Source organism: Marmota flaviventris, chromosome 16 (genome assembly GCF_047511675.1).
Source record: "Marmota flaviventris isolate mMarFla1 chromosome 16, mMarFla1.hap1, whole genome shotgun sequence".
Classification (NCBI taxonomy): domain Eukaryota; kingdom Metazoa; phylum Chordata; class Mammalia; order Rodentia; family Sciuridae; genus Marmota; species Marmota flaviventris.
The window spans coordinates 21,550,455-21,569,916 of NC_092513.1; the positions used below are offsets into that span (position 1 = coordinate 21,550,455).

The window sequence follows — 19,462 nt, forward strand, 5'->3', positions numbered from 1 at the left end:
CCTCTTTGCAATGTAACACTCTATTCAAAGGTTCTAAGGGTAAGGATGTGGACTCCTCTGGTTGGGGCAGAGGGACTCTGCTATCTGTTTACTGATCCTTTTCTCCATGCATCTATGATTTTCTGCAAAAATATTCCTTTCTCCAATAGAAATGGAAAAGTGTGAAAAGAGAATTAAGATCCTGTGCTTTGGGGTTTTTATTTTTCATATTCTTTGCCCTTCTCTACCCCTCAGAGGCCGACTATCTGGAAGTACTGAAAGGCTTCCTGCATCTTTGTGTTTTTATGAGTGCACCCAGTGCTAAGTACTGGCAGGAATGTTAATGAGGTATAAGAGAGAACCTGGGGTATTTATTTCTGCCTATCCCCATACAGGCTTCTCTTAGGCTGCCTGCCTCCCCGCAGTGCAGGCTACCTCTTTTCAAGGTATCCCTCTTTGAAAGACTCTCTGTTCTTGCAGTTCTGTCATTACTTTCCTGAATCCCTACTTTGAGAAACAGGATAACAACAGCTCTGCTGTGAACAGCCCTTCACTGTTACACTCTCTTGTGGTTTTCATATATCCTGCAGATACCTTTGTTAACAGTTCTCTTATTAAACCTTCCTTGAATTAAGTATGCTATTTCTTCTGGATCCTTAGGGGACCCTTATGAATTTGGAGCCATATTTTATAGTTTATAATTCTAAGATGGGGATAATTTTAGTTTTTAGTTTAAAAAGAGTAAAAACAAATATTGTTAGCAGAATTTGTCTTAGGCAATGGGAAATCTTTAGTATCTTTTTCTTTAGTAGTTCTTCACTCATTTCCTGAGTTTCATGATAGCTTTTATTGCTTCTAGCATTTTTTTCATTCCATCAATCTGCATTTGATCAGAGCATCAGAGTCATGTGAGAAGGTGTTATAGGATTGAATGTCCCAAAACTGTGGGTGCTGGACATTGAGTGTACTTGGAAAGCTGTTATTTTTGAGTCTGGATCTTGAGAGTGGACTCATGGAGAAAGGAAGAGGGACAGGACATGGAGAAAATGAGGGCAAGTTCAAATCTGCAAAGCTCAGATGAACTTCTAAGGGTAGACTGAAATCCATGTCAATCATGCACATTTTCATCACAGACATAAACACACAGTTAGACCAGGAGTTGGAGAAAGCTGTTGGCCAGGGTATTTGCCTATGTCAACATGTAAGAGCAGATGAGCCACAACTCATGCCTTGCACCAAGAAGTATGGCTATACCTTTACATCTTCTTACTAAATATAATTTTAAATGTTAATTCGGAACTATGAACAGATGGAAATTCTAAAAAATGTTGTTTGAGCTTGACCAAGGGGACAGCAAAAATTCAGCACACCCATGGGTCACTCATTGATATACAGATGCTTCTGCTATAGAACAAAGCTATCAATGACAATTTCCATTCCATCATTGTGTCCATTCCTATTTTTCCTCAAAGAGTTGAAAACACTGAAACATGGAGCAATTTGGCCCTTGGCATGATTACCTCAAATGTTTAATCAGGTCTATATGCACATGTGAACAAACAGCTTCATTTTCCATATGCTCTCAAAACAGAAGTATGTCATCATAAATTCTTCATTTTTAGGCTTGAAAATAATTTTGATTGGCAAAGAGAGTAAAACACAGGCATTCTCAAAAGTAGTGTGCAAAGAATCTCGCTGGTTATAGATAAGTCATTTGAATCAGTAATATTATTTTTTTCAGAATGCTAAGTATTCCTTGGATAAATCTAACAAATAATCAGAAAAACTAGAGAAGGTCTTATTAAAATTTCAGGTTCTTATAATCTTAAATATTCTATAAAATTTAGGGGGAAACTGACCCAGTATACAGTGTACCCTTTTAATATTTTCATGTTCATTCATAATGGTTACCATCTAAGTCATGCCTGGCATCCAGAGTTCAACATCTGTACACTGACTCTTTTCAATATTACCTGGATACCTGATAGCTCTCGTATCAATAATACATGGAATTTTACATGTATATCTCACCCCCAGCCATCAATATATAGTCTCTACCACACCAATTGTCATTCCTATTTGGCATAATTATAGTATAAAGAAATTTGAGATTTGCAGATAGGAAATTGAATTAAAAGAAACAGCAGAGAGTAATAAATATGATGATGATGATTATCATGATGACGACAACGATGATTTTTTGGTCTAGGGAAAATTAAAAGGAAAAGTAAAGATGAAAAGTAACCTTAGAATTTCTCTCTAGTAGAATATGAAATGTAGAAATGAGTGGCCCAGGGTAAGAGAGGTAGGTATAAATAGGACCCAGATATGTAGATTTTAAGAATAAAATGCTTAGAATTTAAGCATAAAAGCACCTACGGACAGAATAACAGGAATGAGGAAATGGAGTCTCAGTGAGGCATTACACAGAAGACAGACACCTCCAGGTAATTAATCCCATGGCAGACAACTAGGGGAAATAAAGTTAGGCTCCATGCTTTCCAAAGCAAAGTAAACCAAAGTATACTAATTCCATGGAAACTCTGAGGCAGAGGTATCCTTAAAGTTGTTTTGGGCTGGTATCTAGAGTTTAAAGCAAAGTATCATAGTTGCAAATGTAAAATGCATAGAATGTCATTGAGGTTGCAATTTTTTAACATGCTCCTTACTGATTTGTTACTGAACAAAAGCAGTTAAAAATACTTCATATATTTATCCTAATTTTTGGCTACCTGATCCAGTTTTTGCCCTAAGAGTATGATATTCCTCAACTAAGATTTTTTTTTTTTAAACAGGGAACTCTCCATTGTATCTGAAAGTGAAAATAATTTTAGAATATAAAATAGTAATAGTCAACAAGAGACAAGCTTGTCAGAGGAAAAGTTATCTTTGAAGAATTAAATTTTAATCACCAGAGAAATGATTAATAATAAAGTTAGATTCGGTCATAACCTTTATAATAATCTTTGTTGTTATTATGCTTATAAGGTGAGTTTATAGGTTCTCAGATGCAGATTAGACTATTCATTATGTTTAGTGCTTCTTATTTTAAAAGTAGAATGATGTTAAAGACCCAGAAGACCTGTAGGTTGCATAAATTGATAAGTATGGGGATAGGATAAAGAATACAATTGACAGCCCCAATTGAAACTGAGGCTGAAACAAAATTCCCATCACTGCTGCATCGGGACCACAGAGATCTCCTCTGACAAGGACAGATTTTAGATTAAGCACTCTTAGGTTGTAAATTACCATTCTTGAGAGCTGGACTCCCCTGTCTATGGTGCCTTAGAGAAATTGTAGGGACTGTGAAAAAAGTGTAAATTTCAAGAAGGTAGAACTCTGACTCTTAGCCATCCCCAACCCCCACACTCAAATTACCATGTTTCAATGGAAAGAATAGCAATGTGAAGGCACTCTTGAATTTAAATCAGAATCAGGGACATTATAATTACAAATCATAGTAGCCATTCCTAGAATGACTGGCTGACACTGTGGCCATCCCATCACCAACTACAATTACATCCAATTTGGCCACCAGAGATAGGGAAGGAGCAGCCTGGTTAAAAGAGACACCTCTGGATTCATCTTCAAATTTGCAAGGAATTTTATTTTGCAAATTAGCTGCATGCAGCTAAGCAAAACAATTAATTTTTAAGTAAAGTACACTGATTTTAACAGGGGAAAGTGAGAACTGGAGGTTTCACAGAGAAGACATCTACTTTTTTTTTTCTTTTAAATCCTGTCATTTATACAAAGCATTAGCATTGCTACCCTCTAGTCTGCTTTACCTGGGAGATAGCTGGAGGTTCTAGATCATTATTTTTTATGTTTTTTTCTGATTCATGCAATTGAAAAAATACTGGGATGGTAAAATGATCATAGGTTATCTTATCATTTTTAAGAAAATCCATCCATTCTATCAAAATGAATCCACAAAGAGACATGTGATTCAAGCCAATGTAAGCAGATGTTTATTTCCTTAAGTAAGCATGCTCTGCAAAATTCATTTGTGAACTCATTACATAAATCCATATTAAACCATTTAGTCTATATTTAACAGTATAACAAGGATAGTCAGGGTAAATTAAATGGATTTGATTTCTAGGTGGCAGAAAGCCAAAGTTTGTCCTTCTACTTCTAATTTATTTCTCAGTTCTAACCTGTGCCACTGCATACAGATGGAGAGACAAAGAAAAGAGAGAAGAAAGAGATGTGAGCATCCTTATCTTTCTGATATTTAAGGGCTAATCAAATCAATATGTTCCAGTCTTGGCAGTGACAGCGCTCATGGTGAGTTTATGCTAATGTGCAATCCTTCAACTTGTTATTCCAAGATGGCAGTACAGTGAATCCCTTCCTCAAAGCTCAGTTAAATATGTCCAGCAAGGAGGAATCATCTCATCAGTAAGAGAATGATTCACTTATATCCCATCAAGGAACTAAGGATGCATAATAAGGCCCTGTCACTCTCTCCCTGAAGCTTTTCATTACCATCAGCAATGCCAATAACTTACAGCATTCCCAGTCAGCATCAAATGCTCCTTTTCAATTCAAATGCAAACAGCTAACCTCTTCCATATTATTCTTTGAATTCATCTTTCTCTTCAGGAGCATAGTTGCTTCTCAGTTCAGACCATAACTATTCCCCTCGTGGATATTGCAAAAGATTCTGCGTTCATCTGTATTTCTGCTCCAAACTATCTAATATATTCAGCAACAGATGATTTTTCAGTCAGAATATTTTGTCTATTTCAAGTAAAAACTTTTCAGTTATAGGTTTTAAGACTTTATTTTGCTTCATCTTTTAGTACATCTTACTTTATGCCTGGGGTATCCATTAACCACCCAAACAAAGTACTCACGTTTAGATTCTCCTCATGAGTCATTGAAAGTCTGCCCTTATTAGCCCTTTGCTAAGCCCCAAAATGTGCAAATGATGGAGAGATGAACCCTCAATGAACTCCCAATCCAAGCTCTTTAGCTGAGACGAACTTTAGTCATTTTTCCTGGACATCCTCCTTTTTTACTTAATGCCAATTCCATCTACTCAGTTTGTTAATAATCTAGGAATCACCCCAGCTTCCTGATCCATCTATGAATATATATTAATATCAATCTACAGCCTTTGAGGACCTTCCCATCTGTCTGCTTGTTCTTTTTGTACTGTTGTGATAGACGGCCTTATTCTCTTGCCCAGTCTATTACTGATAAACTTTCCCAATCATTTTTTTTTGCCATTCCCAGGCCTCCTTCTTGCCACTACAACTATCATTCATCCATACTACTTCTAGAATTATTGTTTAAAAACACAAACACAACTATCTTTTACATGTAAATTGTCAACATCCCACATCACGTGGACAAAAGATCACTTTTCTTTGCATATTCCAAAGGACCCTTTTGACCCAGCCCCTCATCTCTCTCCAACCTTACTGAACCACACAAAATTCTCTGAACACAGAGTCTTGCTTCTTCTCTATGTTCCTATATTTGTATGTAGTGTTTCTCCCGACAGCCACTCTTTGCCTTTCTTTATGGCTGGACAAAACCAGATTCCTATTTCAAAGTCCATGTCAGCTCAGATGTGATGTCCTTAGCACAGGATTCCTCTGACTCCCATAGAAAGGTCTGCTTAAGGTCTCTGGTGTACCTTCCCCACTACATGTTGTCTTTACAAGCTCCTGAAAATCATGCCACTTTCTTCCATTCAAAACTTCCTTATACTAGGTGAGAGTAGCAATAAGTTCTTTTAGGACAATGCTTCTCTTCTCATGCAAAGAAAACTGTACACTTAGTGAGAGGTTTCCTTGTTCCTGATTTAGAAAAGCAAAAAGGTATTTACCACTGCCCTCAGTTTAATTTCCCCAAGGGTCTTCTTTTTCTACTTAGACAAGTGTGTTAAAGATCTAAACTCTGATCAGAATTGGGCTCAAAAGCTCAAATTAATAATGAGAAAGAAGGCTCAAGTATGTCAAGAAAACAGGTGGTCTGTGTATTAGAAATTGGACATGGAATGCATGAGATCTAAAGGCTTATGTTTTGGCCACAAATTCTGCCATCCACGCCTCTTTTCATTGAAGATATCAAGAAAATGAGGTAGGAGAGGATGTAAATAAACTACATAATACATTTATTTCTTTGTTCTCCCAAATATGTGTCATAGTGTTAGGAGAAAATTAGTTAAATAATCCTTCTTTGTTCAAAAAACGTATTCTCATTTTTTGGTATATTTCTATCTATATACATTGAGCTGACATCTTTCAGAACCAAAAATATCCCATCTGATTAGATTAGCTAGTAGGTCATTATTAGACAGAAACTGGCTTGAGCAATATCAATAAATACGGGGAACTGACTTTTCCATTTGACTCTTCTTGATTTTTAATGGTGTGCATTTTAAGAAAGGTCACTTTAAATTTCAAGTAAATTTGCTTATGTTCTATAATATATGAAACTCAGGCTGCCATCTAAATAAACAAAAGATATTTTGCCAATGTTCAGGGAAATCAGAGTCACCTCTGGTTCCCTGGTAGATATTTCTTAACACAAAATAACAAAGACAGGTATGCACAGTACATACTAGACATTTAGGCTTATTTGCGTATTGATTATTATTACAGTCATTTTTTTATGAAACTGTATTATAGGTTGAAGTCCTCTAAGGAGATACTTTATTTAAAGGAAACTTTCCCTTTCTTTTTGTTTTTAAACTTATTTTGTAACTTGGAACTTTTTACTTAAAACTAGGAGCAAAATAAAACAAATGGAGCTTTTTAACACAATAGAAGCCCTGTTATTCTGTGTGACAAATGGTACTATCATCCTTCTAAAATGAGGTTAGAACAAAAAAAATTGTACATTAAGCACTGACTCTGTTCAACTTTAGGATCATTACCTCAAAGAATTAAATTTTCTTTGAATAACATCTACCATCTATAATTTTCATCCAAGTTTTAAAAGTCTTAATGCATTTTCTTGGTATTCCATTACTACTGAATAATTAATAGACATTGCAAGTCACTAAGCTTTAATTGCATTTGATAATTAAGATTAGTTTTGTCATATTTATTCCCTGTTAAACTGTGGATTCTTGGATGGCAGTGAGAATGTGATATTCATTTAAAGACTCTTAAGACATATCACAAAACTAGCTTACATGTAGTGATGGCCTCTGGTACATTGGGAATTTGGACCGACATTATTTGGTTAGCAGAGTCCTAAAAATTTATATTATGTTCCAATTTTAATAAGTTATTATGTTCAACCTTTTCTCCTTTATGTATTATACCCAAACTAGCGTGACTATATTCAAGTCTTTAGGATCATTCACCTGAGCAGTTTCCTATGTGGGCAGGACATGGGCTGCCAGTCAATCAAATATTTGGTTGAGAAAGTAGGTGGGAAAATCAGACTCTTTGAAAGCTCTGTGACCTTAGACAAATTGCTTAACTCCTCTGTGCAACAGTGTCCTCATCCAAAAAGTAAGGGGAAAATAATTGTATCTCCCTGACTGGATTCTTGGGAGAAGCCAATTAATATATGATTGTAAAACTCTGATGCACCCAGCACTTGGCAAGGAAAGATAAGACTCAATACTTATTTTCCAAATCTGGTTTCCACCACTTTGTTCTCAATTGATATTAGGGGGATATCTGACATCTTTAAATTTCAATCTTCTAATCTATGAAATAAGAACAGTTAAATATTTTAGGCTAAATTATCTGGGAAATGAAAGGACTGATATAGATAGCATTTTTCTCACCTGGTATCTGACATAAGAAGGTTCTTGAAAATACTACTTTCTTCTGTATTTTTCTTTACTTCTGCATTCACATAAATCTTACCCTAAGTAGAGCTGATTATAACTCTGTTTGCATGTTCTTTTCCATAAATTCAAATTGCAGGGCTGGGATTGCAGCTCAGTGGCAGAGCGCTTGCCTATCATGTGTGAGGCACTGGTTTCAGTCCTCATCACCACATAAAAACATAAACGAATAAAATAAAGTTAAAATTTAAAAAATTAAAAATTGCATGTGTTTCTAAATTTTCTCATTAGATGGAAAATATTCCAACATAAAAGCTTTCTCCGTTGTGTTACTCAGCTTTTTATCACTCTGACCAAATACCCAAGGAAAACAGCTTAAAGAAAAAAAGACTTATTTTCAGAAGATTCAGTTCAGGGTCAGTTGGCTCTATTGCTTTGTTCCTGGGCTGAGGTAGCACACGTGTCAGAAGGGTATGGCACTTGAAAGGTGCTCAAATCCTTAGCTGGTGGCAGCCAGAAAAAAAGAGACAGACAGACAGACAGACACATACACACACACACACACACACACACACACACACACACACAGAGAAAACCAGGAGCAAGATATTGTCCCTGAGGGCATATCCACAGTGATCTACCTTCTCTATCCATGCCTCAACAGCCTATAATTTCCACCACCTCCCCATTGTCCATTCCAATCATTAATTCACCAAAGGACAATCCACTCACTCATGAACTAATAGGCCTCCTGATCCATTCATTTCCTAAAAGCTCTACCTCTGAGTGTTGCTGTACTGGGGACCAAGCCTTCACTACTGAGACTGTGGGAACATTTCAGATCTAAACCATAACATCCGCTAAGACATTTTAAGTATTCAAAAGAGCAGACAACATTTTGAGTAATTTATCTAAGAGGTCCAAGTCAAAGGCAAAATCCCATTCACATTTCTAAAACCCCTGATGTGCTTCAACACATATTGCTTATTATTTTATTTGCAGATATATATGTTGATTTCAAAAATCAAAATGACAGTAATTTTCCATTAAAAATATAAATGTAGAGATAACCTTTTATTTAAATTTGTTTTACAAAGTGAGATTATTATATAACATTATACTCTATTTTATTCTATCTATACAATATATAGAATACATATTTATTCCACTGCATATTTATATTTCTATATTTCTCTTTAATTTTTCACTTAATTTTGTATCATACCACATGTTGGGGAAAATATTAAGGGTTAGTGTCCCCCAGAAAGTTCTAAATGATAGTAATGCCTACCAATCTGGTCCTCACAAGAACCAGACCTATCCTAGAGAACAAGTGTGAACAACCACAGGCTTAACTAAATGTCATTCTATCATGTGTGTTATACCAGAAGTCACATCTTTAGATTAACATGACCTCCAGTAAAACCTGCTTAACCATTGTGATGTGTTCTTCTTCATCCCTGTAAAAGGATGATCAAAACCTTCTCATTCACTGGAAATGGAAAATCACCATTCATTTACATTCATGCTCAGGGCTATGTTAACTCTTCCATGTTCCATCATAGTAGAGTCCAAAGGGATCTTGGCAATTCAGGTATTTTACAACCTGTTCTACTTGCCCATTATGTTGATAACATCATCTTAATCAGAGCTGTTAAACAAGAATAGGCAAGTCTATGAGAGGCTTTAGTAAAACACATATGCTCAGAGAGGGAGAGAGAAACTTAGGAAGACATGATGGTTCACCATTCCAACAGAGATTTTTGAGGCACTAAAGTGATTTGTAAATGAGGAGAGATTTTAATATCTCATACTTCCATAAACTAAGAAAGAATCACAATGCCTGTTAGGAATTTGGGTTTTTCAGGCAGCATTTTCTTCTCATCCACTCACTAGATAATGGAAAAGACTGCTACTTTGTGTAGAATGACCCACAGTCAAAACAGGCAGTTTAGCAGGTCTAGTCTATGGTGTCAGAGGTTCTACAGGGGGCAAAGAACCTAATTCCCAATAGTCTCTATACTATTGGTGGTAGGGGGAAAAAAAAAAACTGTGTAGAGATCATGACAAGCCCCAATAAGGAAATCATAACATAAACTCTTAGGTTTTTGCAGTGAAGTCCTGTCATCTGGAGCAGGTAAGTATAATTTATTTCTGGCAGCATACTCAACTCTGTTAGAGGGGAAAAAAAAAGTGCTCAGCCAGGCAAAAATCAACTGGCCAAGTATCCAGAATTGCTCATCATGAACTGGGTTATCTGAGGCACATCAAGTTATAAGGTCAAGTGGGACTGTCATCAATTCACAATAAAACAAAACTGTTATGCTTGGCACGAAGCTCAAGCAGGACGAGGGGCATAATAACAGGGACCCAGCACTGTGTGTTTAATCACCTTGTGTAAGTACCTTCCCCTCAACTCACTGATGAGCAGGTGACTGAGGCAGAAAAAGACCAAGCTCAGTCAGCTTGGCATATGCGCATACTGAATCACATGACCACTGCACTCTATCCTCACTTAGGGACAGCTTTGGAAGAAAGTGTAAAGAGGACATTTCCCAATAGTCAGAATGTTGGGAACTCAGGTCAACTGTCTATGAAAAAGGACAAGGTCCATGGCAATACCAATTGCATTTACCCTTTTTACCAGGGTGTAAGACTGACCTGCATAGTTTTTTCTCCTTCCTAGAATTAGTCTCATAAAGTGAGTATACTTGTGTGGCACAAGGGGAGAACTGTATTTGATATCCTGGTCTCATCTTTAGCTTGTGACAGTCATTCCTTCTGCTGGAGACTTTGTTGGTGGCTGATGGCTCCTCAATAAATCCATCTCTAGTAATTGCCCTTAGCTAAACAGAGCCAGCCCACTTAAGTCACACCTGTCCCTGGGGGCAGAGTAGTAAGAGCTTCCTGTGGGTTCAGGAGAGTTCTTTGTTATGACTTCATTGTAATTTATTTTTCCATACCCTTTATATAAATGCTATTTTGATGTTGCAGTACCAATGCTAATATTATCACATTTGCAGTGAAAAATTGCACTTATATAATTTTAGCTATTGTAATTTATGTATCGGTTACTACTTTTACATTGATAATTTGAAATTATTTGATAGTATATCAGAATGTGTGTGTGGGTGGGGGGGGTGCGTGCGCATGCACACACATGTGCATATATGTGTGTGTAAATGTTCTGGTATACATAGCTCCCATCAAAAGGGGATTGATTTATAGTTAAAAGATGAAAATATAATACAATATTCAGGTTTGATGTAAAAATTAACATTTTTCCCACTTTATAGAACTAAACACACACACACACATACAGGTCACTTTTTGGTATGTTTACCACTGAACTATGATGTAATCAATATTTATGAATCCATCAAGTTTTCCATATTGTATGGATTTACAGTTATCACTGGTCTCAGTGCATTTCATATTACTCCCAAGTTCATTTCTAATTTCAAAGTCTGCCATACAGTCATATCCTCTTGATTAGCACTGAGCCTGCTTTGTGCTTGAAGCACACACTGAATGATGGACAAGGTGAATGACAAGTCTTTATTTGCTAAGAAACCTCTGCCTGCATAGACCTGGATGAGCAAGTCATTAAACAAAAGCGGAAACCTTGCTACAAATCTTTCCAGAGATACATTGAGATATGACTTTTTCCTTAACCTTGTTCACTGGACAAAAATCTAAAATTTAAATGGTCACTGTCATTGAAATATTTGTTCATTAATTATTTTCTTGATAGGTGGAAAATGTTCTAGAATTAAGCTATCATTTAATCCATTCCAATATATGCCTCCTATTTTTCTTGAAACTAAATAAAAAACAACAGAGGACTTTATAATAGCTAACATTTGTGTAGCAATTTACAGCCTACAAATCCCTTTTAAATACATACATTGCACTAAATCTTGAAGACAATTATCTTGGAGACAGCTGAGGAAATAGAGACTTGGAAATGTCAGACAATATTGTCAAAGAATCTACTCATAAATATGTTGTATTTTCCAGTATATTTTTAAATCTCTATAAGTTAGCGGGGTAAAGATGTGTCCAAATGTGGACACATATCCTCTAACAGGTGAATGTTATATGGTTAAAGATAAAATTACTGATTTATGCTAAACCTACATATAAATGAAACTCTCATGGAAAGTTGCTACTTTGAGGAACAATATTTCTCAAAGGCATGGGAAACTCCAAGGTAGGAAAAAAAGAACATAAATTACTTTCCTCTTATCTGTATTTTTACCTTAGCAAGCAAAAAATAATAATTTTTAATTGTTTGAATAAATTTATGGCCATATATATGGAAGTTAATAACCATTTCACAAAAATTAGCTGTGTATCTTCTTGGCTACAATTAATTGTTTATGTTTGTAAAAGAAAATACTCTCAGAAAGCTTATGAGCTATAAGATCATAATGGAAATTTGTTTCAAGAATACTAAGTCTTAAGTTTATTCATTTAAACTGAAAGATGGAACTCTAAAGAGAAACAGGTTTTAATGAGCATTTTAAATTTTGTCTAAAGACTTCTTTTTCAGGTTCACTAACAAATTCATCTAGTACATAAAATTGGCTCCTAAACTATTTACAGAAAACCAGAAACAATTTTATCTTTCACAAGTAAGTATTTACATCACAACAATGCCTCTCATATTAAGAGACAGAAAATCAACTTAATTGGCCACTAGTGACCATCAGATTAAGAATACATCCCTAACTTTAGCTACATTTTTTCTCTTACATAGTTGCTTAGGTGTTGTTAAAATAACAAATTCTAACAGATCTTGAAGTTATGACTAATGTATAAGTTTTTAATGTTTCACATAATAATGCATCAGTTTCCAATGTTTCATGTAATTTCAGTGAACTATGCAAAAGTAAACATTTAGTAAGAACAGTAACAAAAGTTGCAGTCAATATATAATTATATGTGTATCCATGGCGATAATCTTCTTGCCATTTGGATTTCTAGATAGTCTTCTCCTATCAATAAGAAACAACTCACGAAGCAAATCCAACAGACTTTTGATTTTATGTTTTAGTGTTCATGATCAGACTTAAATATTTTTGCTAATTCATGCTGTATGATATACTGCCTTAATAAAATGTTTAAAATTCAACATCATTTGTAATATGTAACCTTTTCCAGGGGAGGACAGGTAATTGATAACAGTTCTCATTTTTCTAAATGTCTAACCAATATATTTCCTCTACTTCGTTATGACTCTATTTGTTGCCAGTGGTAGAGAAAAAAATAAATCTCCATTAGAAAATGTTCAATATTAACATGAGACACATATTGCATATTTAGTTCTTATGTGGAAGGCATGATTTGATAGCTTGCCCAAGAAAATCTACATTTTAGGGAATATTTATAATAGCATTTATTCTGTGATCATATGGATTTTCCTTCCTCATAGCCTTTATGTACCTAGTAGAATATAAGGAAGACCTCATTTCTTCCCTGATAATTTTATGCAATCTTCAGCTATTCCTGCCATTTTATTAGACACATTCCAGGTACACAGTCTCTTATCATAGGTGTAATCCCAGGTCCATGGCCCTCCTGTCCTCCACTCTATAGTCAGTTACTTTTGATGATTTTCCACTATAGACACCAGGAAGAGGTGGAATGCCACCCAGCAGGTAGAATCAGAATAAGGAACTCAGAGATATCTGTGGTCTTATCTCTCTCTTATTTGATCCTGCTCTCTGCTCTCCTCCCCCACACCCAGATACTTGCTAACTTCTCCACCCAGCTATCAAATAGTCTTAATTACTATCTATTTACACTTCTGTTAAGTATATGGCAACCAGGGGATAATTAATTCATCACCATTGGCTAGGCCAATAAGATCTAAACTTACTGCTCACCCTTTTCCAGTTCTGGCTATGGAAGTGACATTCTGTGATGCTTAATACATTTTAAGGTGGGGGGCAGCTGGCTATTTCCCTAATAGTGGATTTGGAGCTCTTGATAATCTCTTTAAATGATTACTACCAATTTTCTATGCCAATATTCTAACCATTATGTCATTCTACCCTCTCAAAAAATAATCAAAATTAAAAACAAAAACATATAACTAGGTTTTACAAAAAATTAACATATTGTAAATTATATAAATCAATTAAACCATTTTAACTTGCATTCACCCCCACTTACATAATATGGCTATGTTTTTTTGATGTACACATAAAGTTTTAAGTATGCAAGAGGTCATCCTCTGCGTATGCATGTATGTTTGAGTGTGTGTGTATACGTGTGAGTATATATGTGTACGTATATTGTGTGCATGAGTGAGGGTATGTTAGGTGTACATATACAGAATATGTATACACACAGATGGACGGCAGTATGGAAGTGTGAAATGTTGTTACAGGGTTAGTTGAACACCATTACTGATACGACCTCTTCTGGGATAATGATTTTTTGATCTCCATCTTTATCTAGATGAAAACATGTACGCATTTCAAGTATTTTTCCCAAACCTTTTTTCTGAAAAGAAAAACAATTTATTAACAAAGTTTAATTTAGTAGATTATGTTTAGTTTATTTCCTAATGGCTCAAGAGGGAATAGCTAACTACATATAAAAGATTATGCTGAAACTTCATTAGACTCACATAGCTATTCACTGGTGATGGACACTGGCTTGAACAGATTATTGTCTGTACTTCACCCAGAGCAGATTGCTGTGGTTACCTAAGTAACTCTCAGCTACCAGCCTGTGGACAGGCCGAGGCTGAACAGCTGGGCTATGCAGACCCACAATGTGCCTCCAAATACATGGTGACCGTTTATTGTCAAAACTTAAACAGAAAGGGCTATGTTCTTCCCACCAGAGTGTGCCTCCTTGCTAAATTTATATTTATAGCTGGCCTCTCCACCATCTGTGCACACAGCCTACACTGTGTCTCTGAGGAATTGGAGTGGCATTATTTGAAGACCTGATTAAATAGCCAGGAAAAAGCAATCCATCATTTATAAAGGGGGAAATGTAAGACAGTCACAATGGTGTCCTGTCACGCTTTCAGATTTTTGTTTTAATTTCTTTTCCTTTCTTCCAAATCCAATGCCAAATACAATGAACACAGACCAAGAGTGTGGCTGACAACACACTACCACCTAGATGGGAGAAGAAAGGATCATCAAGATTCTCCCAGGCTGGTTGTAGCGGGGAGGCAAATGGCATTTCTACTGAGGAGAGCTTTGTTCCTTTATGATCACACAGAACGAAGCAAATCAAGACCCAAGAAGATTGTAAGATACCTGTAACATAGGGCTACCTGTTGCAATGGAGCTTCCTGGAGAGTAAGTGAATTGGAATGTCTATAACTGGTTCATTGGGTGGGTGTGATCTGAGCTATTGGAGTATTTAAAAGAAAAGATCTTTTTTTTTTCCTGGTATCTTCTTCCAAACACACTCTGTCAGCCCTGTTTGCAGTGTACTTCAATTATCTGGCCCCAAGAGTCAGATACCTTGAAGTATTTACAATATCTTGGAGTATTTAAAAATAAAACAAAATGAACAAATGAACAGAAATCCCACAGCAGGAACATATACATATTTACATACTCATACATACACAAGAACAGACATATACTCTGGTGGAATATAAATCAAAATTTTAAACTAGTATTCAATTTAAAGCTTCTCCTCATCTCACAAAGCTGACCTGTGACCACAGATAGGCAAAGGGGATGCTGAACTCTCTCTCCCTGTGTTCCTGTTCATTCAGTCTATTGCCTTCCTGTGCTTCCCCTTCCTTCCTCTGTTTCTCCAGGGTCAGAGAGGAAATATGGATTTGGAATGTCTCACCATGTTTTCTCCAAAGCCCACCATCCTGGAAGGCCTCTGCATGCCTCCTTTTTGTGGGACAGTTTATTGGATTCGTCCAAGACCCTGGACCATAGAAATTCCTTCACTCGGCCCTTCCTGAAGTTGGGAAGGCGATTTCTGTCTGACTTTCTGTTCCAGGTCCCAGTTCAGCTCCATACCCAGCTTTGTTCCTTTATTGCCCTTGGGTTGGGAAAATAGTTCTGCAGTCAGGACCTCTGGGGCACAGTCTGAACCTGAAATGTTCATTTCTGATTTCTTTAGGTAGAACACACAGTGGTTATTCCCAGGGTGGAAATGCAGATTCTTCCCACTGCTAACCTCTCCTTTCTCCCTTGTACATTGAAAACAGCTTCAGATAGATTTTAGCCACAGTCTGTTGTCCATTTCCCATGTTACAGTCATCCCCAGCCATGTGCATGTGTACACCACTCACACACACACACACACACACACACACACACACACAGGATATTCTCAGTGTCTCCACAGAGCAAAACGAGAACTTCTAACGCTATAAATTCCAGAACTTCAAAGAGGAAACCTCCATTCCTTGGGACAGTTGTAGGAGATTATCATTGGTCCTCAAAGCCTACAAGGGATACTTCTACCTGCTTATGAAATATGAGGTGACAGCTCACATCTTCCTGCACTGTATGTCCTTAGTTCAACAGTCAAGGTTAACTACAGTTCTCTTGGATGACTTGTGGAGCAGCCAGTGTTAGTTTCAACATGGCCATATTAATTGTTGCCAACTAAGGGTTGGCATGGTTCTCAAAGCATAACTCAGACTGGAAACCCTAATTTTAGAAGTTTCCTTTCTCTCAGTTATCCATTATTTGCTCTTCAGAAGAAAACATACTTAACCACACAAATGGAACTCCTCCAACACATAGCTCACACTAAATGGAGGGAAAAGAAGTGGTTCTTCACAGAAATCAGACTCTTGAACCAGAGATAACTGTTCTTTTCTATTCCTAGATAGTCTTGTTCCTTTGCTCATCTGGGGCTATTGTTCTGTAGCTGCTTTTTATTTTAATGTTTTTCACTCAAGAAGAAAAGAGAAAGTTTCATGTTTGTGAGCTTCATTATGTGAGTCTTCAGAAAATTGACCAGGGATACAAAGGATATGAGGCCCATTTTAAAATGATAAAAATCAAAGACCATGTTGCATATATTTCAACTACTTTCTATAAAGCTTACTTCAGAACAAGATGAAGTCAAGAGTGAGATATATCAGAAAGAAGACCTAACCAAATTGAAATTTACCTAACAAACATGATATAAAAACTTTTTATAGAAAGTATTAATATTTAATAGTATTTGAGTCTATGTAAATAACTGCTCAGTTCCTGCTTTAAGAAAATATGTTTTAACTTTTTTAGTGTTAAATATTTCAGAGCAATCAATCTGTTCATATGTTTATTCTTTCTTTCCTTCTCTGTACCCTCCATCAACCCTGGGAGGACCATGCTACTATAGGAATATTATATGATATGTTCAATATAGTTTTATGGTGGTTTTCAGTACATTACCATTTTAACCATCTAGAAGACAACAGAACAAACTGGAATAAAAAACTTATCAATTGTAACAAAAAAGAAAAGATAACTGACCTTGCTTTTAAGTGGTTATTCCTGCTATTTTTTCCACCAGTTTCACAAATTTAAGTCTATATAAATATATGTTTGTTCCTTACATAAATTTATATGTATGCATATATATAACTAAATATTCATATAATATAAATGTAATACATGTTCTATTTCATATTTATATGAAACACTGGGAAGACAGACAGGCTACAAAAGATAGAGATGATAGTAATTTAGTGTTTATCTTGGAAATAGAGGCCCTATTGTTCCTGGTGACTTTTATTTCACAGAAGGTAGACAGATAAAACTTTCATGAAATTTTCTTGAGGGAATACATGCATCTACACCTTAAATAATTAAATAATTTCATATTGAGAATTAAGGAAAGCAACATGAATTTTACAAGTGGATCATGCAGAATTGTGACTCCAGACCCCAGACAAAGTCCCCATCATCTTACCAGGCTTAGGGACAATGAGCTGCGCACTGGTTTGGGCATTGCCAGCCTCGTTTTCAGCCACACACTGATAAAAGCCTTCATCTGACTTCACCACACCAAGAATCCGTAAATTGCTTTCTCCCTGGGGGTGGGGCGGAGAGAAAGAGCAGATGAGATCATTTAAAAAGTAAAAACAAAATCCTCAATGTGAAAAGATGACCATAAACCAAAATCTAAAATTTAATAAAACATGACAGAAGAAACAAAAACAAGAGGCCACGGGGGTTCTCATCCCCACAGATATGCACCAGGCCACCTGAGAAAGTCATACATTCTCAACATTCTTCTGAATTCATGAGCACCAATTCCGCCTAATTCTACAATGAAAATATGCTCAGAAAAGTACACTTCATCGTCAAAATCCAAATTATCAGTCAAAAGAAAGGTCTTTATTTAGGTAGGGAAGGAACAAAGATTTGTACCCAAATAAATGAACTTGCTTTACTTACTATTGAAGGAAGCTAGGTTTAGAAGCTACTCAGGAAAAATAAAATAAGACAAAATGCGAACAAAACACTTATCTTTGCAAATTCTCAGGCACAGTATATCTAGGTTACATATTTTTTTGCAATTGTTTATCCCCCCCCAAAAAAAGTATCTGAAAATCCTATAAAATAGTAATTGCTTTGACATCTGAACTTTTAGGGATTTGGAGAAAGGAGTACAGTGGCTGTTTTATACATAAGTCTTATTGTTCTATAGCCAAAATATTTCACCTGCAGAAATCTATGGGTGAAATACACCAATGTTAACTACTTTTTAAAATAAATTGAGCCACCACCTTATTCAAGGATGGATGATAAAACGATCTAGAGATAGCATTTAATTATACAAACTGAGTTTATCTTCAATATTAGTGGAAGAATTAGTTCAGTAAGTGAGACATGTTAAATCACTTCCCCTGAAGTCATTAAGAGATAAATATTACCTCATGGGGAATTCTTAATTGTTTTTAGTGTCTTGTAGTCAATTCTCAGCTGATGTAAAATTCTTAGATAAAGCTGGCTAACTTCTAATTAACAATTCTCATATAAGTTACTATATGTGCTCCGTGTTACGTGTGCGACACACAATGGCTCTCAGATTTCAGAATTATTGAGGAAATATTTTTAAGCACAATTTAATGTGAGTAAGGCACATGCTGTACATTTTTCTTTCACCTTAAGAAAAGAAACATTTAAATAGGTTGGCTGTAATGAGTCATGCTGGGAGGAAGATTATTCTAACTGTAGAAAAAATAAATGTTGCATTTTATCATGAGTCCTTAAGGGCCTCAATAATTTCCTTTATATGCAAGTACTATATATTTTAGGCATGCAGAACACTTTTCAAGTTTCCCAATGGCAGGTCATTTTTAATTCAGTGGGAGTGGAAACAGCATTGCACTTCAAGGAAGAAATGGATTGGTGTGGCATTCGAATGTTAAATGTTCCCCTCTCTTACTCTATTCCCAACCAATTAAACAGATGCAATTAAAAGTGAAACATGGTAAGTGATGATAGAAGTGATAAAAGTATGGTTTATGGATTTATTCCTGAAGAATCTGTATGGTATGCCAAAATACATACACAAAGAGATGAACATTTCTGAATGCCACCTGATTGTAGAAGAGGCATTTACCAACAAGAGCCAGTGTAACATCATAGGGAGAGCCGGTGCCTGGCCCCACAGGGGAGCCTACATCAGTTTCCTTTTGGTTTGGGAGACATGGCTTTTGAGCAGGTCTTCTTTGACAGGGTCATGTTTGTATTTCAAACATAAGATATG

General features: G+C 36.0%; 1 protein-coding gene across 1 annotated transcript in view; it reads right to left on the bottom strand.

The window, feature by feature from the left end:
- Dcc (DCC netrin 1 receptor) overlaps nt 1-19,462 on the bottom strand; it is a 1,066,901-nt gene that overhangs the window by 388,311 nt on the left and 659,128 nt on the right. Inside the window, exon 7 of the mRNA XM_027949033.2 lies at nt 17,657-17,777. Within this exon, the coding sequence (XP_027804834.2) occupies nt 17,657-17,777 (121 nt within the window). The remainder of the gene's footprint in view (nt 1-17,656; nt 17,778-19,462) is intronic.